The sequence below is a fragment of the Monodon monoceros genome, unplaced genomic scaffold (genome assembly GCF_005190385.1).
Source record: "Monodon monoceros isolate NGI ecotype Baffin Bay Population unplaced genomic scaffold, NGI_Narwhal_1 Super_Scaffold_3, whole genome shotgun sequence".
In the NCBI taxonomy this organism is placed as follows: Eukaryota; Metazoa; Chordata; class Mammalia; order Artiodactyla; family Monodontidae; genus Monodon; species Monodon monoceros.
The window spans coordinates 71839197-71862342 of NW_021703780.1; the positions used below are offsets into that span (position 1 = coordinate 71839197).

The 23146-nt window shown below is 46.0% G+C and overlaps 1 protein-coding gene across 9 annotated transcripts in view; it reads left to right on the forward strand.

Moving 5' to 3' along the window:
• PXK (PX domain containing serine/threonine kinase like) overlaps positions 1 to 23146 on the forward strand; it is a 75245-nt gene that overhangs the window by 49778 nt on the left and 2321 nt on the right. For 2 of the 9 annotated variants that reach the window (XM_029244426.1, XM_029244433.1), the window contains 8 exons: positions 24 to 185; positions 617 to 734; positions 1994 to 2072; positions 4736 to 4784; positions 9227 to 9304; positions 9839 to 9925; positions 10369 to 10438; positions 13400 to 13462. In XM_029244426.1, coding sequence (XP_029100259.1) covers positions 24 to 185; positions 617 to 734; positions 1994 to 2072; positions 4736 to 4784; positions 9227 to 9304; positions 9839 to 9925; positions 10369 to 10438; positions 13400 to 13462 — 706 coding nt within the window. Of the gene's footprint in view, positions 1 to 23; positions 186 to 616; positions 735 to 1993; positions 2073 to 4735; positions 4785 to 9226; positions 9305 to 9838; positions 9926 to 10368; positions 10439 to 13399; positions 13463 to 19883; positions 22543 to 23146 lie in introns of those variants that run through there. The other 7 variants (XM_029244434.1, XM_029244435.1, XM_029244428.1 and 4 more) reach the window with 7 other exon arrangements.

Below are 23146 nucleotides of genomic sequence, written 5' to 3' on the forward strand. Positions count from 1 at the left end.
GACCTCTACCTATTTTTTAATAGGTACTAAAGTTTCTCCATGACAAGGGATTCCCTTATGGGCATCTTCATGCTTCCAATGTGATGCTGGAAGGGGACGCTTGCCGGCTGCTGGACCTTGAGAATTCCTTGTTGGGCCTTCCTTCCTTCTACCGATCTTATTTCTCGCAATTCAGGAAAATCAATGTAAGTTGCTGAAAGTCATGAAACAGCAGGTTTATATTTAGGTATAAATTATCCCCATGGCAGGATGCATGATCTGCCACTGTAAGAGATATGCACTAAGCAGTGACAGGTACAGTTGGGGTAGGCATGCCTGTTGGCGCTGTTCTCCCACAGCACTGCTGTTTCTCCAAGAGGCTAGTTGAGGTGGTAGCTGGGACAAGGAGGGCATAGAACCAGTGACTGGAATACCGTGGAGGGTAGGACCAAGACCTTTGGTCAGAGCAATGCTTTGTGAGCTTTTACAAAAGTCTTTGGAATTGGGTCATCACTACCAGTTGTGAGTGGGGTTGCCCCTGGGCCATGTTTCCTAGTGGAAGCCCAGGGCAGGAGGCTTGGGATTCACAAAGCCAAAGCAAAGGCCAAATACGCCGCTGCTCTCTTTTCTTCTGCAGACATTGGAGAGTGTGGACGTCCACTGCTTTGGCCACTTACTGTATGAAATGACTTACGGACGACCGCCAGACTCAGTGCCTGTAGACTCCTTCCCTCCTGCACCGTCTATGGCTGTGGGTCAGTATGGGGTGTGGAGGGGGCTTCTGGGCCCTCGTAATGTGCAGAGCTACTCACCCTCTTTCCAGAGTCCAGGGAAGACCCAGAGGAAGTTGCTACGTTCCACAGCCAGAAAGTCTTACTCGTATAAAAGTAATTTGAGTGACTTCCTTAAATGCATTTCCCTGAAAATTCAGATAGCTTGTCTATTTGTCAGGCTACCTGAAACCTCAGGGGACATTTTATAACATGCATTAGAATTTTGGAGGCCAGAGAATGTGAAGAGAAGTATGGCCAGACTGAGTCTGATACAGAAGCAGGAGCCAGGAGCAGGAAAGTTGCAGCCAGTCTTGTGGACTCGGGCAGGTGTCAGGAGTCAGACCAAGGCTGGAGAGAGACCTGTAAGGACAGCCACAGGCTAGACACATGGTAGAGGAGAGCCTGGCAAGCCGAGGGCTAGGAAAGGCAGACAGGAATGCAGATACCTGGCACCAGGATCCAGGAGCTCTTCTAGCATTACTGAGGGGGCTGAAGCGAGTGCGGGGATGGGTGGGCACCTGTGAGAAGAAGGGATGTGGGGACTGATGCAGAGTCATCCAGGGACCCTTTCATCCCCTCCACAGCCAGCTCAGAACTCACTGCCAGAGCATAGGGAGCGGAGGGCAGGGCAGGTCTTGGACCACTGTGCCTTCCAGGCATGCGGGGCAACCCTCCACCAGTGTTAGTTTTGTATCAAATGAGATGGTTCCAGAGAACAGGCCCCGAGACTTCTTTGGGTTGAGTTTGAACAGAACAGCTGACACTGAACAGTTACCTGCAAGTAGAAAAATCTGGCTGCTTTTGTTTACATCATCCAGGGTGTGGGATGGTGCGATACTAACAGTTGGCATTTCGTGTAATGGTTTTGACTAAAAGCAGGCAAGCAGAGAAATGTCGCTCAGGTTCAGAATTTTACTTCTGTGTAGTGTTTACTTCTCTTTTCAGAGAGCAAACATATTTATGGATGATATCTTGAATCCCTCCTCCAGTTATCTCTGGAATATATTTAGCTTTCTGTCAGCATGTGGTTCCTGAACCATTTCTTTTGAGGCGTCAGTAGTGTCAGTGTTGCCAGCATCCCCCTCCCCGGCACGTATGCCATCTGTCTGCGCGTGAAGAGTTTTGACACTGTCCTGATCAGCCCGCAGACAGTTGTTGCAAAGCGGTGTCAAACTTTTCATCACCAAGTGGATTTGCCAGCATGTTCTGTGCAACTAAAATGTGTATCTGTTCATTTCAAGTGGCCGTGTTGGAGTCTACGCTGTCTTGTGAAGCCTGTAAAAATGGCATGCCCACCGTCTCCCGGCTCTTACAGATGCCGTAAGTCAATCCCACACCTTGGCTGTAACCCTCCTAACCGTGTTGACCATTAGCCCAAGCGTCTGGTCCTGGTAGAGACTCAACAGCGTCCCCGCAGAGTCACCATGACCTGCTTGCTGGCGGTCACTTGCCGCATGATGTCCTGACCTTTCCTTGTGACCTCTCTGCACCATAGCCTGACTGCTCTCTCTTCACATCAGTGTCATCTTCACATGTGTCTCTCCCTGTCCATGTTGGTGTTGTATACGTGGACTTCCCGCTTGGGAGGTACTGAAGGGGGGCCACACTGTTTCAGTGCACCGCGTGGCCCACGGCTGTGGCTGCTTCACTAGCCCCTGGCTGGGGAGGTTCTGGCCTCTCGGAGGAGGGCAGCGTGGCTCTGGCCTCCCCTGCGCTTGTTTGTTCATTTCCTCACTGGGTAACACATATCTAACGTCTGACGTGTACCAGGCACTGTGCTGGGGTGTAGAGCTCAGGAGACATTCTCCTTTAAACAGGGTTATGAATAGTCAATTGAGGTGGGTGAAATAGTGCTTTGGGGCCTTTCCTTTAGGTATGTTTTCTATTTCTTCATGGAAAGGCAGCAGGGTGGTTAAGAAGCATGTGTCTGAGGTTAGACAGACCTGGGGGTGGGCCCAGCCTTACCACTTCTACCTGGGTGACCTTGGGCAGGTTTCCTAACCTCTGGAAGCTGAGTGTCCCCATCTGTAAATGGGGACAATAATAGCCCCCACCTCAGAGGGCTGTTGGGAGCATTTATTGCAATGATTCCTAGTACAGTGCCAGTTACTAAAGCAGAGCTTATTAAATGTTAGCTATGCTTGCTATTGATTCAGCTTATACTCTGTGCCTTGCGACTTACCCAGTGCTCTGTAAACAGGTGTATTGGGGAAACAATTTTATGGGGAAATAAGGCGGGACAGCTTGAGGTACATACAGCCCGAGGTCAGAGGAGGCGGTGATAACTTCAGATTCCTTGTGTTAGGGAAAGTCTACGCCAGCTCCGGTGCCGTCCTAGGCCCTGGGGAGGCTGTGATGGACAGAGCGGCCCAAGCCCCCACCACGTGGACGTGACTTCCTAATGCTTGACTGACACTGGTGCCTCCCTCCCCAAACCAGCCACCGTTAATAACAGTGTAAACATGGAAAACTAGATCTAGTCAGGGAAACAAAACAATTTTCACACACACTTTTAGAACATATGCATTTGTAGTTAGGGAACAGCTTGTATCCATGTTAATTTACTTGGGTTTGTAGTCGCACCCCCTGCTCCAAAGCTCTTACATTTTTCTCCCAGTCTTCCAGTTCTAAAGTGAATCCAGATAATTTTTCTTCACTTAAGTCTTTCTACTGTGTGGGCTTCAGCCTTGAGACAGCACTTGGAGAGGTGTGAACTCTGTTCAGTTCAAAACGTGTTGTCTGGAAATAAGTGGACCCTCGGCCTTGAAGGGGAGAGTTCTGTCTCCACCTCCAGGCCGCCCAGGGAGTGCTGTGGGGAAAAGTTAACCCTGTCACTTGTACTTGTGATGTAGTTCCTGTTTTTTAAAAAGGGGGACCGTTCAGGGAAAGACTTACTTAGAGCCTTTTGGGCACTGCCCAGACAACCATTTAAATTCTCTGACCTGTTTTAGCCAAAACAGTTCAGAATTCCTCATGCTATTGTTTCTAATAACACACTTTTGGGCCTCCCTGGTGGCACAGTGGTTGAGAATTCGCCTGCCAATGCAGGGGACATGGGTTCGAGCCCTGGTCCGGGAGGATCCCTCATGCCGTGGAGCAACTAGGCCCGTGTGCCACAACTGCTGAGCCTGTGCTCTAGAGCCTGCGACCCACAACTACTGAGCCCGTGTGCCACAACTACTGAAGCCCGTGAGCCTAGAGCCCGTGCTCTGCAACAAGAAAAGCCACCGCAATGAGAAGCCTGCACACCTCAACAAAGAGTAGCCCCTGCTCGCCACAACTAGAGAAAGCCCGCGCGCAGCAATGAAGACCCAACACAGCAAAAAATAAATAAATAAAATAAATTTATTAAAAAAAAAAATTGCTCCCTTTATAAAAACAAAAAACACACTTTTGAAGAGAGAATTGATATTCTCCCAGAGCTGCTATTTCTTTTTAAGAGAGCATGAGAAACACTACTTTTCTTAGAAGAAAATTATTTTCTTGTTGGATTCCAATCAGAACAATTCCTTTTTTACTTACTCTCATGTTTTTATTATATTGAGCTCTAGAATAAATTTTGTCCTCCTCTGGGGCAAAAAAAAAAAAAAAGGAAAGCCAATTATTCTGTTTAGAAATATCTACTGCATATATTATTTGCAATATAATATAAATACAATAAATAATGTGCAGATTTCTTTTCAAAACGTAAATTAATTCACTATGTAGCGTGAGAAGACTGTCACCCCTCAGTGGGGAAATCAGCTCCCCTACACGGCTGGGAGAGCTCCGAGATGGTAGGGAGTGGCAGGTTTCTGGAGGTCACCTTGGGTGGCCTGGAAACTCCTTTGAGTTTGATAAACACGAGATGGTGTATTGGCCGGGGGCCGGGGGATGTTGCGGGGGGACTTGATGGGCAAAAGATGTCTCATTCTGCTTTGATCCTGTTCTGGTAGTGCACCTGGTTTAAGAAAGATATTTTTGTTTGTTTCTTTTCTTTACAGATTATTCAGTGATGTTCTACTAACTACTTCCGAAAAGCCACAGTTTAAGGTAAAGCAAATTATATCATTTCTTGGTTTGTGACATGAAATGTGTACTTGGAAAGTTAGCGCTTTTTTAATCAAAAAAGAAGGTACAGTATTTATAAGTGTGGACTGGAAAAACACACATTTAAGAGCGTTTTTATTTGGGGACCTTACTGAGGACAGTAGCCGGGAGACAGCCTCTCAGATAGCTCTAAGGAACTATGAAGAGGCAGGGGCGGGGCCAGGATATATTTTTGCTGGAAAAAAACATGTAGTCAAGCATAAAAAGATTACTGCTAATTACAGAAGACAGACATCTGAAGTTAATGATTTTAGTGTTTTTCTATGTATGAAAGATGCCAAGAATCTGGGGTCATTGAAATTTTTCCTTAGATAGGCATCTTAACTCCCTAGGGTCCTTTATATCCAAAGCACAGAATGCTTCCTGTTTTTCTCCACCCTGAATTTCCCCCAGCGTGAGCCTTCGGGGGGCAATTGCAATGTGTTGCAGCTTAATCCTTGTGGAACGGGAATGGCCAGCAGCCTTCTTTATTTTACATAAAGAAAAATTGCAAATAATCTAAATATCCTATAATGAGGGAATCGCTTAATAATTTAAGTACATGTGTTGGATTAAATATGTTTTATCTAATAAAAGTAAAATTTATAAAGACATTGTAGTAGCCTGGAAAATGATTATTATTTGGGCTAAGGGAAAAAAACAGGATATAAAATACAGTGTGTAAAAAAAAAATACCTCTGTCTAGAATAAGGACTGGAAGGAAGTATCCTGGGAAGTGGCAGTGTTATGTGGTGTTATGCAAAGAGCAGGGGCTTTGGAACAAACGTATGGACATCAAGGGGGGAAGCGGGGGTGGCATGAGTTAGGAGATTGGGATTGACATGTATACACTAATATGTATAAGATAGATAGCTAATGAGAACCTGCTGTATAGCACAGGGAACTCCACTTCGCTGTACAATAGAAACTAACCCAACATTGTAAAACAACTATATCCCAATTTTAAAAAAGGAAAAAAAAAAAAAGAGCAGGGGCTTTGGAACTCCCCCAAACCAGGTTGATGCCTTGCTTTGCTTTCATGATACCAACCATTTATCTAAGGCAGGGTTTCTCAGCCCTGACCTTTGACACTTTGGACCAGGTAGCTGTTCTTTGTTGCCGGGGCTCTGCTGTGCGTTGTGGGATGTTGAGCGGCACCCCTGGCCTGTACCCACTAGATACAAGCAGTACTCTCATTCCACCCCACAACTGTGTGACCGTGAAAACTGCTTCCAGATGCAGCCAACTGTCCCCTAGGGAGGGGCCGGGGGCAAAATCACCCTCATTTGAGAGCCACTGATATATGGGCAAGGACCTATTCTTTGGGTCTACGTTTACTCGTGTAGAATTGGTGAGTAAAACTTGTCTGTTGTCACTGGACAACTGAGATGATCCCTGAGAACGCCTAGTTCAGGGCTGGGTGCTCACTGTTAGCATTGTTTTGGGTAGTGAGATGAAGGGTATTTCTCTTTCTCCTCTCTCTATACCCCCAAAACCTGTAAAACTCTTTACGAAGAAATTCATTTGGGGGGAGAAAAAACGAAAGAAAACACCAAACAAGGTGGGGTCAGAAGATTTATAGGCAAGGGAGAAGCTTTCCTCTGTCCTGTTTTGCCAGTTAGAGGAGTTCTGACAATAATAGCTTCTTTGGATCTGATGTAGGAAAAAAAAAAACTTTTAAATTCATGTCTTTGTTACTGAAACTCTTCAGGAAATGCATTCAGCCTTGTAAATAAATATGCTCTCCTCAACCCTAGTAGTCCAGCCCAGGGGTTATCATCAGCCCTTGCTCTTCCTCCAAGCCAGAGAGCCTGCAGCAAAGACACTGTGATCTTAAAAACCAGTGTATGTCTGTTTTCTTTCTGGAAAGATACACAAGAGACTGGTGATGTTGGTTGCCTCCATGGTGGGGGACTAGGTGGGATGTTTTTTACTGTGGATATACCCTTTTTATGCCTTCTGATTTTTGAACCATATCACTGTGTATTACCTACTCAAAACTTTTTTAAACTTAAAAATTTTTTTAATATTCATTTTATTTATTTATTTGGCTTTGCCTGCGTTGGATCTTAGTTGTGGCGCGCAGGCTCTTCGTTGTGGCGTGCAGGCTTCTCTCTAGTTGTGGCACACAGGTTCCAGAGCGCATGGGCTCTGTAGTTTGTGGCACGCAGGCTCTCTAGTTGAGGCACGCGGGCTCAGTAGTTGCCCCGCAGCATGTGGGGTGGTAGTTCCCCGACCAGGGATCGAACCTGCATCCTCTGTACTGGAAGGCAGATTAACCACTGGACCACCAGTGAAGTTCCCTAAACTTAAATTTTTAGAAGAATAGTAGAGACAAAAAGTTGAACGTGGTCTGGGTGTCTGTTTTCTAGGCCTGAACTCCTCATGGTTTGAAAAACTAATAAGAAATGACAAGCTGAGAACCACACTAAGCTTTTGTTAATAGCATCTTCCAGTAGGAAAAAACTTAATCTTGTGAAATTCAGAAAACAGGTCTTAAGAAAGAAAGGAAGGGAGGGAGGGAGGGAGGAAATAAGTCTTTCACAGAGAAAATCCCTCTGAAGTTATAGAATATTATAATTACTTGAATTTGTGTGTGTTTCAATAAGCTTTATATATATTTTTGTTTTTAGTTATGATAAAAACATCATGTAAAATGTATCCTCTTAGCCATTTTTAAGTGTACAGCTCAGTGGTGTGAAGTGTATTCACATTGTCGTGTAACAGATCTCTGGAACTTTTTCATCTTGCAAACTGAAACTCAAGAACCACCTTAAGTACAACTCCCAATTTTTCCACCCCCAGCCCTTTGGCAAACACATTTTACCTTTTAGATATCTCATATAAGTGGAATCATACAGGATTTGTCCTTTTGTGACAGGCTTATCTCACCCAGTGTAATGTCCTCAAGGTTCATCCATGTTATAAGCATGTGACAGTATTTCTTTCCTTTTTAAGACTGAATAATATTCCCATGTGTGTATATACCACATTTTATTTATCCATTCATCTATCGATGGACATGTGGGTTTCTTCCATCCCTTGGCTATTGTGAATAATGCTTCAATGAACATGGGGCATGCTTTGATATCCTGCTTTCAGTTCTTTTGGATATATACCCAGAAGTAGGATTGCTGGATCATATGGTAATTCTATTTTTAGATTTTTTTGAGGAACTTCTATACTGTTTTCCATAGCTGCTGTGCCATTTTACATTCCCACCATTAGTGGACAATTTTTTCCATCCTCACCAACATTTGTTATTTTCTGTTTTTTTGATAGTTACCATCCTAATATGTGAGGTTATATCTCATTGTGGTTTTGGTTTGCATTTCTCTCATGATTGGAGTTATTGATCATCTTTCCATATGTTTGTTGGCCATTTGTGTATCTTCATTGGAGAAGTGTCTGTTTAGGTCCTTTGCCATTTTTTCCTTTGATTTTCTGCTCTTTATTTATTTATTTTTTCAGGTTTATTGTGGCATAATCAATTTTTGGTGACAAGTCCATTTTTTAATTGATTACTTATGTTTTTGTTTTTGAGTTGTAGGAGTTCTTTATATATTCTGGATATTAACCCCTTAACAGATGTATGATTTCCATTTATTTTCTCCTATTCCGTAGGTTGCCTCTTCACTCTGTTGATTGTTTCCTTTGATGTTCAGAAGTTTTAAGCTTGATTTAAGCTTGATGCAGTCGCATTTGTCTATTTTGGCTTTTGTTGCCTGTGCTTTTGGTGTCCTGTCCAAGAAATTATTGCCAAATCCATTACCACAAAGCTTTCTCCCTATGTTTTCTTCTAAGAGTTTTATGTTTTTAGGTCTTAGGTTTAGGTCTTTAATCCAATTTTGAGTTAATTTTTGCATACAGTGTAAGGTAGGGGTGCAGCTTCATTCTTTTGCATGTAGATATCCAGTTCTACCAGCACCATTTATTGAAGAAACTGTCCTTTTCCCACTGTGTGCTTTTGGCATGAGGGTTAATTTCTGGGCTCTCTGTTTGTTCCATTGGTCTGTGTGTCTGTCTTTATTGCCAGTATCACACTGTTTTCTGTAGCTTTGTAACACATTTTGAAATCAGGGAGCGTGAGGCCTCCAGTTTCCATCTTCTTTTTCAGGATTGTTTTGGTAATTTGGGGTTCCTTGAGAATAACTTGAAATACTTGAAACATACATCATGCTTATTTATGTGTTAGTTTTATATATTTATTGCTAAAACATGCTAATGAGGTGAGTGTGTTTGGGGATACCAGAAGTGGCCAGGATAGGAGTCAAGTGGACAGCTTGTAACTGATTTCATTCCAGGTGTCCTCTTCCTTGACTAGCAACTGTTTTTTATTCACACTGGGACTTGAGAGACTCTCCAGCTATTTTACTCAATAGATTATGTACTTTCTCTTCTTTCAGATCCCCACAAAGTTAAAAGAGGCATTGAGAATTGCCAAAGAATGTATAGAAAAGAGGCTAATTGAAGAACAGAAACAGGTAAATTGCTAATAGTTCCTCATTGCCTTTTGATCTTTTAGTGTCCCCATCCTCTGCTGTGGTGATCACAGTGATTTACTTGTAACTGAGTGTTCGTTCCACAAACAGTTCTTGCATACTTGCTCTGGACCAGGCTCCACATTCAATGCTGTGAGACAGCCGAGTACTTCGCAGTCCTACCCTCAAGGAGCTCAGCCTGTGGGGGAAACAAACATGTCCACAAAGAGCAGTCCTCCTTTATGATCAGGACAGACTGGGTGGTGGTGGGGCACACATGCTCCATGCTCTAAAGGTGCTGGGGACCACACTCATTTTCCGTAAGAGAGAGAAAGGCAGGAAGGAACTCGGAGAGAGAGAAAGGTCTTCATCTGCTGGCACACTCTTCTCCCAGACATGCAGACCCAAGCTTGGAGGCAGACAGGCTGAGCAAGGAAAGATTTTTCATCCAAGTGATTTGATTTGGCAAAACATGTTAAGAGATTTTCATTAGTGTAGGATATGCTTACATTTGTGGTGAATTGTGGTCTCTTAAAGATCCACCAGCATCGAAGACTGACGAGAGCTCAGTCTCACCATGGATCCGAAGAAGAAAGAAAAAAGAGGAAGATCTTAGCTCGAAAGGTAAGTCCGGTGTCTCTCTGAATTCTTTCTTGCGAATTCCTGACTAGATGTGAAGAAAGTTCTAGGTTAATGGCGCCCATTTAGTTAATGACAGATTCTGTGCTTTATCTCCATGAAAGCTAAAACCATTTCCAGATGACTGGTTTGCAGCTTCTGAAAGAAAAGCCATATAATATCAGCAGAGAAATGGACCATAGAGCTTCCTGGCTTGCTGGGCTGATTATGGCCTTAATGTAATTGCGGGGAATGACTGGCCTGAGAGAGTGAACTCAGCATTCTTGGTTTTATTTCTCCCTTTAGTTTTGGCTTGTGGCTTCTTCACTGTGTTCAGTTATGAGGCCAAATATGACTTTGTGTGTAGCTAGTCTAACTATGCCTGGAAAATGTTTTTATTCTGGTATGTTTATTCTTTGCTTTTCCCCCTCTATTTTTTATTTTTAAAGAAGTCAAAACGATCTGCTGTTGAAAATAGTGAAGAGCATTCAGCAAAATACAGCAACTCCAATAATTCAGGTAACTGGTTATAGGTTGTAGTGGGGCCAGGCCAATAATTCAGGTAACTGGTTATAGGTTGTAGTGGGGTCCAGGTCCCAAAGGTTAGGACCAGGAGTCAAGGGTTCTTGGGTTCTCCTGGGCAGTGTGGTGACCAGTGCAGAGAACAAAAGAACTCTGTCCCCAGGGAAGGATTGCCACAGCATTCGGAGGCTTACAGGACTCAAGTGCTAGAAGGCACCTCAGAGCTTACTGGGTAACCAGCCTCCTCACTGATGGCAGCATCAGCCCCGGAAGAAAAACCCACCCAACTTACAATGCAAGGCCTCCTGTTTATCAGCAGAGCCTATAGGAACTGAAATGGCCCTAAATCCCGCCCTCTGCTTGGTACCCACGTGGCAGAAGGATATGCCCTCCTGCATCAAGGAGAGGCCTCTGTAGTGTGTGGGGATCGCAAAAAGCCACATTCCAGGAGGGCCAAGATGGCACAGAGTGCAGTGTCATGAGTTAGCCATCCTTGCTGTCACTCCTGGATGCCCCTTGCCCAGCCCTGCTGGCTTTGGGCCTTAATGTCCCCATCTTTGGAAATCAGATCAAGTGATCCCTTGGGACCTTCTAGTTCTTCTGCCTTATGGTCTGTGAAGTAGAGTTCCACATAAAGAAGGGAAGGTTTCATCCTAACAGGGGCAGCTTTGGTTTAGCCCTGGAGGGCCAAAGGAAGGGGAGGGTTTTTTTAGGTTGAGGGATAGCTGCATATACTTCCAGGCAAGATAAGGACCAAGTAGAGATGGAGAAGTTGAAGATGCAAAAGAGAGAGTGATTGTTGGGGGGAGTGAGGGGGCTGAGGGTCAAAAGGTTAGCATCAAGAGCCCAGCTGTCAGTCTCAGCCTTGGAGGAAACCCATCCATCCCTTCCTGGTGTCAGGAGCCAGGAGGGGTAGGTGAAGAGTTAGAGGTGTTTAAAAGTGGAAGGAAGGGAGGAAATTGAGGGTGTTCACAGCTCATGCCTTCTCAGGTCTTCTCAGGGAAGTCAGTGAGGAAGACATCTGCCAGGGGCAAGAGAAGAAGAAGTGAGGGGTTCGCAAGACCTGAAGGCTGGTCTAGCCATAGCCAGAGAATGCAGGCAGTGTGGTTAGAGCTGAAATTGGAAGAGTTGGGATGGAAGAAGATCATAGACTCCAGAGGGAGGGTGGGAATCGTGCCCGCACCACTGCTTGGAGAGCCAAGCCAGAGACGGGCCCTGGAGGGAAGAGCTAGGAGGGAAGAGAAGGAGGGGAGGCTCCAGGCCCTGAAGGTCCCTGTGAGGACCAAGGCAGGCTCCTTGGGGATGGAGGCTAGGAGAAAAGAAGGGGCTGGAGGCTGTTGTGGCCGGCTGGTAATTTCAGAGTTGGAGGTCTGTTTTCTCCATGGTTGATGGGATGGACATAGGCCAGTCATTGTCATCACTAGGCTGAGACTCATGTCTCCAACTAGCCTGTCACCCTGGCAGGCACTCTGTCCAGCATCTTTTTTGTGTGTGTGTGGTTTGCGGGCCTCTCACCATTGTGGCCTCTCCCGTTGGGGAGCACAGGCTCCAGACGCGCAGGCCCAGCGGCCATAGCTCACGGGCCCAGCCGCTCCGCGGCATGTGGGATCCTCCCGGACCGGTGCACGAACCTGCGTCCCCTGCATCGGCAGGCGGACTCTCAACCACTGCGCCACCAGGGAAGCCCCATCTACTTCTTTATAAAGCAGAGAAAGCCTGACTTGGTGTACTCCACCTTCCTGAGGCCCTGCCTGCCTGAAAGGCTCTTTGCCAGATGCAGCTGGATGGGACGCCAAGGACTCCCAGACACCACCTCAGGGAGTTTAGGAAAGCAAAGTAGCAGTTGATGGAAATGTATAGATCATCTCCAGACCCCACTGGAATCACAAATTCAAGCCTTCTCCCCCTTAAAATCTGTGTTAGCACTACAAGCAGTATGATATCAGGATGGGTTGAATTTCACCATCTTTTTCAGTGAAACGCCTCTCCCTTTTATAGGGAGGCGAGAGGATATTGCAGATGGTGGAAGGGTATTCAGCTGGAGGGAGGTGTGGCTTCGTTAGGACATTTCTCCTTGTGCTCAGTGTCCGTGCTGTGCCCCCCACGTCCTGTGGGTGTGCGGGAGGTGGTGGGAGGCTGCCCCAGGACAGCTAGTGGCTTCTCAGGGGCATGGCCTCAGCCCTCCAGGAGGTTTGGTAACCCCTTGATAGGACTGCCATGTGAGGGAGGGGGCTCATGTGGGAGCTTCCATCTGCTCATTGGGCTACTTCCATGTCAAGCCAGGAGGACGTATTCTGGGGATTTCTGAGCAATGGAGGAGATACTGGGAATTTGGCAATATCTGAAATATAAAAAGGTTACTAGGTCCAGAAAAAGCATGCAACGTATGGGAATATGCACATTATTTTGATGTAAATCACGGTATTTACTGAATTTCAGGTAAGAAAAGGCCTGGGAAATCCACACACTGAGTAGGCTGATCCTAATCAATTGAATATGCCTGCTGGTAAAATGGAACTTCTCCAGAGAGTATTCCTGGGTGGATGTGGTGGGGAACTCTCGCTTCTTTTGGAGAGGCCTCCCCAGGTTGTCCTGCCCTTCTCTGTCACCTCTACTGCTGTGGCACTGTCATTTGTCTTTCATTACCCAAGGGCAGGGCTTGGGTCAGGAAGAGAAACTGCAGCCAGTTGCATAAGCCATTGGATTGCACAAAGTTGGTTGCAAACCAAGCAGGCTGTGGGGAGCAGTGGGAGGCAACGAGGCCTGGGGAAGGAAGCGGGTTGGACGCCTGTGGTCAGGGGTCCCGTCCCTGAATTCTCTGCCCAACCTCGCTTTTTCCCACAAGGCTCACACACTCAGCCAAGTGCAGATTCTCAGACAGTGGTGGGTGCCGGCTCCGGCCAAGCCCCAGATGTCTTCCTTTGGTCCCCATGAGGGTCTCTCTGTGTTTTCTCTTAGCAGGATCTGGGGCCAGCTCACCTCTCACATCCCCGTCATCGCCGACTCCACCCTCCACAGCAGGTTAGTGAGGAGGAAGAGAAAGCTGCCTTCCTCCCCTTCTGCACCAGCCAGGGAGAAGGGTGGGGCTTTCTCTTCTCACCTTGGCCCAAACACTTCAGGGGTCAGAGGGGACCAGCTTCCTCCAGAGAAACCAGTGGGAGTGCAGATTAGCAGTGTCACTTGGGAGAGACGAGGGTCCAGGTCTCTAAAGTCGGATTTCACGGGGAGCGGGATGGTCGGCTTCAGGGCTGCTCACTGCCCCCACCTCCAGCTCGCTCTCTCTACTGAAAAGCCTCACGCAGCCTCCTCAGATCACAGCCTGTCTGGGTACGCGCTCAGCTGAACAAAACAATCGCGCTGCTGCCCAGGGGCCCGGTCCTGCCAGGGCTTTCTCCTCAGGGAGACCAGCCACAGTGTCGGCTTTGTCACAGAGCACAGCTGGTGAAATGCCTGGGTATGGGAGTGAACTACTCACCGAGCTTCTGATTTCCTGATAACTATTTGTGCTTTATTCTGCTCTGCATTTCATCACCTGAATATTTTTCTGTGGCTAGCTAACCTTTGTTTTGCGTTTGTGACTTAAATCAGATAGATACTGGGAGTTTTGTTTGAAAAATGTAAAAAGAGTTTATTTCAGGGAATACTTATAAAAATTATCTCTAATTCTGTGGAGTGGCCTCATAATGCTATCTTTCTTCTTTCTTTTTTGAACTAATAGCTCTCTCCTAACCATTTTGCAAGCCTCATAAAAACGCACTGGGGCACCAGTATCTCCTTTCACTTCTTAACTGAACCAGATGTTCTGGATGTCAGAGAAGTCGGTTCTGCCACTCAGAGCTTGTCGGCTGGCTGTGCTTGGAAGAGCTGCTGCAGCTGTCTGGAGGGAGAGTCATGGGCTGGGGTTGATTTATGAATTGATGACACCATATTCGTTAAGGCTTGAAGTGGTGCCCAGGAGCTACCAAGAGCATTACCCGACAGCTCTCAAATGCTTCTAACTGACCTTCCAAAAAAAACCCCCCCAAACAACAGTCAAATGTAAGGAGACTGGTTTGAAGGCCTCGCGTCTGCCTGGTGGGTGTCTCTCTTTGCTGCCCGAGCCTGGTTACTGGTAGTTTGCTGTCGAGTGTTCTGGGCCCAGGGCCTATTTTAATAGCAAAGTACCTGGCTGATGGGGGATAATATTCTATTTCCTGTCTGACTTTGTCAGCAGATTTTACAAGAAAGCTTCCAAATATTGATCAATATAGAAAATAGACTTCTCTGTCTTTTGTAGAGGTGACCTGTATAGGCTGATCAGAAATTTCGGGGGAGCCACTGCCCAGATCATGCTGAGGCGTTTTCTAGAAGATAGGATATTAATTTCACACCACTTAGACATATTAAGGAAACTGGAGAGAATTAATAGTGAGAATCTACGAAGCCTCCTTTAACAAATGAGGTGTCTATCCGGTAGCTCAGAGCACTTTGCTGTGTGCATTGGACGTGGGAAGTTACCTGCCAGTGCTCATTTTTAAACGCCTTGGAGAATTCAGTCTATATGGATTATTTTTGATGAATCCTCTAATTGACCTGAGTTCTCAGTGGGAGGATTCTCATACAGTAGCAGGTTTGCATGAGATGAGGTAACTTTTAGAACAAGAAGAAAAAGAGGAATCTTTTGTAATTAGACTCAAAGTTGGAAAAAACTTCATCTGAGGCGAGATGGAGCAATTGGGTGGATAGTTCCCTATCCTGAAGGGGAGTTGTAAAGATTCAGAGGGAAACATATGTGAGGCCACAAGCACGATGCCTGGCAGTAATGGGAGGTTCCCAGCAATTATTGGCTCCCTCTTTTCCTTTATGTCCTTTAATGTTTTATTGATGAAATTATTGATTCAGCCCCAGAGACTGTACTCTGACCTCTGCTGGTTATTTATTGTAACACGTCTCATAAAAATAATAGCTAGTATTTGCCTATCAACCTAGCATTTCAGGCCCTAAGCGAGCCACCCATGGTGAGTTTATTTATTCATCTACTGGAGGTGCATTTATTGAGAGCTGCTGTGTGCCCAGCACTGTGCTAAGCACTGGGTCACAGAGATGAGCAGGCAGACAAGGCCCCAGCCGAGGTGACCTCACATTGCCAGCACCTCTCAGGAGCTCCAAAATGATAGATACAATTCAAGCAAGTGCTTTCCTTGGGGTCCACCCATGGTAATTTTTTTCTCCCAGTAGTTCCCCTTCTTAAATAGAGAATCTCCACCTGAAAAAACTAGTCCACCAACAAAGTGACATCTTGCGCTTCTGTTCTGTACAAGGCATCAGGGAGCTACAAACAGGTGATAGTCTCATGCTACCGTACCCATGGGAGATGCTCAGTAAATCCTTATGGGTGGATTTGCTTGGACTTGGTCTGCCTTCAGGGTCTCTGCTGGGTGAGGGCAAGGCTGTCAGCCTACGGGTGGCAACTTCTGGCTCAGAAGCCCCTGCTTAGACTGGTCCTTTTCCTTCCAGGACAGGAGGCCAGGCTTCTCATTGGGCTCATCTATGTTGCCGCCTCTCTGCACACTGCCTGTCTTATTGCTGGAAACACATTTACTCCAATTTATGTCTTTACTTCTAGGCCACATTTATGGTTTATCTGGGAACTAAGTCAAGCATAGTGTCTTCCAGCTTTATGATAAAATGCAGTTTTCTCAAGAAATGAAGGAAAATTCTTCATTTTCAAGGGCTAGTTTAGAAAAGGAATTCCTGCTAAAGGTAGCATCTCAAACACAACTCGATCTGGGCGCCCTTGGAAACTACACCTTGGGCTGTGGAACCTAAACTTGAGGATCACCACTCGCTAGTTCTGGGACCTTGGAGGAGATACTTGACCTCCCTGGGCTTCAGGTTTTGAAACCAAGTGAGGCCCTGTGGGACTCCCGCGCACGGAGGCCCTTTTGTCCTGTTTCTTGTAGGCAAGACTCCAGGTTCCATGACCTTCCCTGAGTTCCAAAGGGCAGATTGGAAGAGTTGCTAATCACGGGAGGAGCAGCCAGGAAACCACCTGAGTTGAGATTAAGGAAGTGCAAGTCCGGCACACGCCCTGGTCTTGTCAGAGACTCCACCCTTGGACCTGTTGTTATCAAACCCTTCATCAGGTCCTCTGGGGTGGGGACACATAGTTTCTCCAGGCAGGAGCCTGCTGTGTCCCCGTTTGCCTGGCAAAGTAATAAAGCTATCCTTTTCTACTTCACCCAAAACTCTGTCCCCGAGATTTGATTTGGCAGTGGTGTAGGGAGAGGCTGAGCTTTCGGCATCAGTTTCCCATTTGTAAAGGAGGATAATAACAGTGCCTGCCTAGTGGGTTTATTACGAGGATCCAGAGGGTTCCATGCCCATGGAGTTAGAACAGCGCCTGATACACAGTAAGCCCTCAGGACACTGTTAGTTACTGAGAGACCTTGAGTGAGTCACTTTCCGTGTCTGGGTTTGGGTTATGTCCTCTGTAGAAGGCAAAAAGCATGGGAGTCAGAGGAGACTATCTCACAGTTCTAATCAAGCATCCTGTAAACCCACTCTGGACCCCGCCCTTTGGCAGTTTGTTCAGCAATAGATCAACTGAGGCAAGTTCAGTTTGACACCATTGCCTTTCTTCCTGAAAGCATCAATTTTAAGCACATTCGTGGTAGCTGAGGGTGGTTTTCAGCTCAGTTGCTTTCAGGACGGGGCAGAAGTGACAGATGTTTCTAAGCGAAGGGGTGTTACTCTCATGAGCCCTTTCCAGCATTTGTGTAAGGACTGGGGCCTCTCCTGTTTCTTACTGTACTTCCCTGCTGTGGGCCTCTTCTTGAAATCCTTACCAAATTGATGGGAGAAATATTTCCTTAAGTCTGCTGGCGATTCCATCAGGTAGGGTGGGATTCTCTACAACTCTTTTTTTTTTTTTTCAGTGAGAACATTCCTAGCACTTTCTTTTTTTGCTAAGGTTTCTGTTTCCTGCCTCTAGAAGATCGTTCTTTCAAGAACTTTAAAATACTTTATCTTGACTTATGTCACGGTCAGTGTCACCAACTAGTGTTTACACTCTGTATTCATGGAGCTGAGTGGTTTAGATGGTCCTAATTGACACACAGATATTTGCTCCTACCCTCCCTTTGGGAGGAGACAAACCTGTTGCCTTGCCATTGTGTGTGTTTAAACAAAAGATTTGCAGAAGAGTATTTGGGGAAAACTTAGTAAGCAGAAGACCCAGATTATTACTGTTGTTATTAATAATTGTGTTTAACATCTTTTGAGTGCTTATTCTGTGCTAGGCACTGTTCTAAGTGATTTATAGTTACTGTTTTATTTAATCCTCATGAATACCTCCCTATCCAATGAGCAGGGATTATACTTATAGCTCCATTTTACAGACAAATAAATTGAGGCACTAGTGGCGTTAAAGGACTTTGACCAAGGTCACACAAGTGGGGGATACTAGAGCCAAGATTTAAACTTGGTTCTGTCTTTGCTCATCTACTTGATTTCTCCTGAGCGCCCGCTTTCTCAGGTGCACTACAGGGCCTGTGCTGCTAAACGCTCTGCTTGGCTGGCGTGAAAAGAGCTCCAAAAGAACAGTTAGAAACCCCGGGCTTGGGTCGTAGCTCCACCACTTTCCAGATGGCCTTGGACAAGTAATTTCCATACTTTGAAGCTGTCTTTTAAGAGAATATCTGGTCTTTATGAGGTAGATAATGTACACAACAGGGCTTTATAAGCAGTAAAGTACTGTCAAGTATAAGCTGTGAATGCCTTGCAAGAGAATTCTAGCCCTTCTTGCTTGAAGTTTATCATTTTCAGCAATACTTTTGAAGAGAGAGCTGGCAGTCTGTAGAAACCCGGTCTGTGAGCATGACTGGAGAGAGAGGGAAGTTTCATATCTGGAGACTGGAGGAGGGAAAACAGGGCCTTGTGGGCACAGAGTGACTGAGAACTTGAATAACAGGAAGGAGGGTTAAGAATAAATAAGGCGCAAACTATGATGCATAAAATAAGCTACCAGGACATATTGTACAACACAGGGAATATAGCCAATATTTTATAATAACTATAAATGGATTATAACCTTTAAAAATTGTGAATCACTATATTGTACACCTGTAACTTATATAATATTATATAATATTGTATATAATATTGTATGTTAACTATACTTCAGTAAAAAAAAGAAAAAATTACAAAGAAAAGGAATAAGTAAGGCACGAGAAGAGATGAATTCATTTAGAATGTTGGAGCTTCCGGAATTTATCTAGCCAGGTCAAAATCTGAAACCCATTCTAGGCTCAAAATCGATGGCTCTGGCCCTAAGAACTGCCTCGTTTTCTCAAAACTACACAAACACAAAGCAGTTTCTAGGATACACAGGTCTGCCCTGTAGTGCTTCTCCGAACAGTGTTGGTTCTGCTGTCCTGCCGGCTCACAGCCTTCCTCCCCGCTTCCAAGCCCAAGTGTGTGAGCTCCTCTCCAGGGTACTCAGCTGCTGGGGGTGGGGCAGGCAGTGTCCCCAGCATCCTCCCAGAGCCCCCCGAGATCGGCAGTGGTCAGCCTGCCCTGCCCCACGTGGGCCTCGCTGAAGGGATTCTCCTCTGGGCAGTGGGGCACATTGGTTTGGAACGCTGGGATTCACCGTCAGGGAAAGGGTTATCTTTCACAATTAACCTGGAATCCAGTCAGTTAAAAAGAAGATAGGAAGAAATGTTTGCCTTTTTTTTTCGGGCTGCGCCTTGGGCCTTGTGAGATCCTAGTTCCCCAAACTGGCCCGGCAGTGAAAGTGCTGAGTCCTAACCACTGGACCGCCAGGGAATTCCCACCCTTTTTTTCTTGAATGGTTTTCTAGCCTTAGGTCAGCTAATGCTGCTCGCCGCCCTATTCAGCCTCTGGAGCCCGCTGCCTTCAGGGGAGAGGCCCCATGCTCCTGCCCAGGGGCCCCACCTTAGACGTCCCTGTGCTCTTGCTCTTCCCAAATTTAAAAAGACAGATCTCTATTTTAGACCACAGACTTGCTTGGGGAAGTGATGAGTTCTAATTTTTCTCCCCTCTTGATAAACTGTCCTCATTTAGTACACTAGGTACGCTCCCAGTACCCATTCCGCTTTTCAGGGGAGGTAAAACCGTGATGGGTCTTCTTAAGTGAGTGCTGTGCTTGTAAATAACTAAAAATATCTCAGGAGAACGAAAGAAAAAAAAAAGAATGAAGAGGAAAGTGACTCATTAGTTACTCTGTTAGTGTGTTTGCCATGTTCTAAAAGGGTCACAGTCATGTTTACAAACCAGTGCTTCTTGTGGTTAACTTAAGTATATCCTAGTTCGGCAGTAAGAATAATCAGCGTGTGATTCAGACTAATATTTTGCTGTCTCTTACTATTTGATTAAATGACACTAAAATCTGAATAATGACTTGTGTCCCCCCCTCCCTCTCTCTCTTTGCTGTTTTCAGTAGAGCATGCACCATTTTGAACGTGAATTTTCGGTAAAGTAAACTATACTGATTTTTCTAACTTTAAAGATGCTCTGTTTCTGTATGTGAAATGGGACCCAGTGTGTCTAGCTCACTGAAGTGATGAACAAATGGGAAAGCAGATTCGAGACGATTTCCTTATCTGAATATTTAAATGAAATACAGCATCTTTAAAAAGCACCCAAGTGACTTCATTTACATTCATTTCATTTTCATCATGACCTTCAAAATCTTCATTTTCACTCTGATTTTAGTTTTAAAATAGAGCTCTAAAACCTGTAAATCAACTGCATGGCATTTTGGTATCTTTTAATTTTGGAAACCAGCACCTCACAGTCCTGTTGCTGCAAATGTGTCGGTTCCTTGTTCCTCTGACAAAGGGGAAAAGGCGCTGGGCAGTTGCATTCTTGGTCACAGGGAAGCAACTTACAGCTTGTATAACTGACAATAGGGAAAAACAGTTCTTTTTTAAGCATCCTTAACAATACTTGAGTTGGGACATGAGTACAGCCTCCACGTCTTTCTGAGGTAAGAGGCCAAGGCGGTTCCAGAGAGCTGGGGCTTGCCTGCTTCCAGGGGTCCCCGCCCTCCACTCCCTCTCGAGGGTAGCTGGTAGGTGTGGTGTTGGTCTCGCGGCCATGAGGCCTCCCCTGATGTGTGTGGAGACCACAAAGGAGCCCAGGCCACAGACACGAGTAGACTGCCCACTGTCAGAGTTGGTCCAAGGCAAGGGGACGCTCAAACGTCCTTTTGACGGGGCTAGGGACGATGTTTCTGGCAAGACATTCCTACCCAGATCTAACCTGTGCTCTTGCTGCAACAGTCTGTGGCCTGTTCCAGGGCCTCTGCTGGATTTCCAGGCTCCCACCTGAGGTTCTGGGGAGGGTGGAGTAGTTGGCTCTTGGGGTTTTTGTCTAAGAGAAGGTAAGATTGGAGAGATCAGGGCTGACCTGGTGATACTGGAGGTAAGCTGTTTCAGAGCATCCGTCATCCTGGGGTGTTTCAGGCCAATGTTTTTCAAAGCTGGGTGAATTCATTTGGCAATCAGCCTGACACGGAATCTGGTTTTGTCTGCGGCCTGGGGATGAGGGTGATAGGAGGCCTCTGGGGGGGCGCCCCCTCATATTTGGGGAGTGGGGGGCCCAGGCATTAGGCAGTTGTTCCCAGGTTTGCTCCAGGCCAAAGAGCCAAGTCCGAATTTGGCCCCTTGTTAACATTCCCCCCTCCCACATCATTACCAATGTGTTGTAGCTTAAGCTTCAGTGAACCTTTAAAGGAATTTTGTGGACCACGGAAGAGGCAAAAAGGAAAAACTTAAAAAAAAAAAAATCGATGGAGGCTGTAATTAGAGACTGTGAGTCCCTGCGTCTATGTTCTTGCCTCCTCCAGTGTTGACCTTCAGACCTGGACCTCCTCTCCCCTTCCAGAGCGTTCTGAGCTGCTCCTGGCCCTAATCATACATATCAGGATCTGCCCTAGTTGTTGCAGGCCCAATGAGGAAAGGTGGACCTCGTGGGACATCGTGCCCTTTACGACTGGTTGGGCCCTCTGTGAGGGGACCACAGGTGACCTGCTCTTTCCTCTTGGATGGACATAGTCTCCTTTCTCACAGCCCTCAGCATCGTATTATAGGCACAGCCTACCCTGTGGCACTTTGGACAGTGTATTTATTTATGCTGCCTACATATTCAAAGCGATTCATTCAGACAGTTTCAGCCTTTACTTGTAAGATGAAGATCCATTTACGGAATACCACGCCCCAATTTCCAAACTCTGTGGTAGTGAATTTGCACTTTTAATTTAGAGTGCCTAGTAATGAGACCAAAGTCAAGGGATGATTCCTCACGAGGGCCAAGCAGTTTAGTTCTGTGCCAAGATAGCAGCCTGTACCCAAGTCCAGTTCCTGAGGCCCATCTCTAGCCTCCGAGAATCCTGGGCTAGAAGACTTGCAGTCTCTGGATGGCCAATTCCATGCCTTTAGTGGAACAGAGTGCTACTGCAGGCCTGTCTTCTTGTCTATAACCCTCACTGACTCTTCTGCCAGGGTCAAAGCACAAAGCTGGGAGGCAGACATGCTGGCACTCATTTGGGTACGTGTTGGGCCGTACATGTCAAGTCCAGATTCCGCTGCCCTTTTCTGGCCATTGGGTGAGAGTGCTGGGAAGGGGAGGGGGCAGCTGGGAGGGCACTGGCGCCCACTCAGTCCTCCGGGCTCTGCAGTTGAGTTCCAAGAGGCTTCAGAGGCCATCTCCCCTCCTCCTGGTATTTTACGGGTCACTTTCCAAGAACCCCCTTCAGAGGAATGCTTATGTCACACACTTACTCTCCCTGCTCTTTTCATCTCAACAGTCATTTCAGGTTTGAAGTCCTTTTTATCTCTGTAACCCTGTAACGTAAAGCCAGGAACATTTCCCCATAATCCACCTTGGCATAGAACATAATAGAACTTCATTCATTAGTTGTTATTGTACAGAACCAGTGAAAATTACATTTTGTTCATTTGTCTGTATTTAATGTTTATTTGTATTGCTATATTATTATTTGAGAATTCCAAGATTGCAGAGCATGAGTGTGTGCATCTGTGTGATTCTTTAATTTCAGCTGCCTTAGGTTTGGGTAAAGATGTAAAGGAAGGTAAGTGGTTTTCTATGAAATACAATGCTTTAACCATTGCCTATCACAGTTGGTAAAAAGGTTGCACTTACTGAAGTATTTTATGGATGATCCTGACCACTCATCCGTATAAACTCAAGTAGCAGTTGGTATGTTTACCTAGTATCACCACAGCTCAGTAGCAGTTTGAGGGAGGTGGTAGGGGAGCCATCTAGCAGAATGTCTTCTGTGGTAGCACTGGGGTAGGGTAGAGGGTAAGACTAGAAAGAGATGTGGAGTCACGGGGAGCTGCAAGGGTCACAGGAAATGGGACAACTGTGACACAGGCAAGTTCTTTAAAGCAGGGCTTTTTTTTTTTTTTTTTTTGTGGCCATGCCACATGGCACATGGGTTCTTAGTTGCGGCATGCAGGATCTTAGTTCCCCAGACCAGGGATCAAACCCACGCCCCCCTGCACTGGAAGCACGGAGTCTTAACCACTGGACAGCCAGGGAAGTCCCAGCAGGGTTTTTTCTGTACCTAGTGTTTATTTTGTCCCAAGAGGACAATTCATTCATTGATTCAAAACTATAAAATTCGAGCGCCCAATGTTTGTGTTTCTGAAAGCTAAGGGAGGTTTCAGATACCTG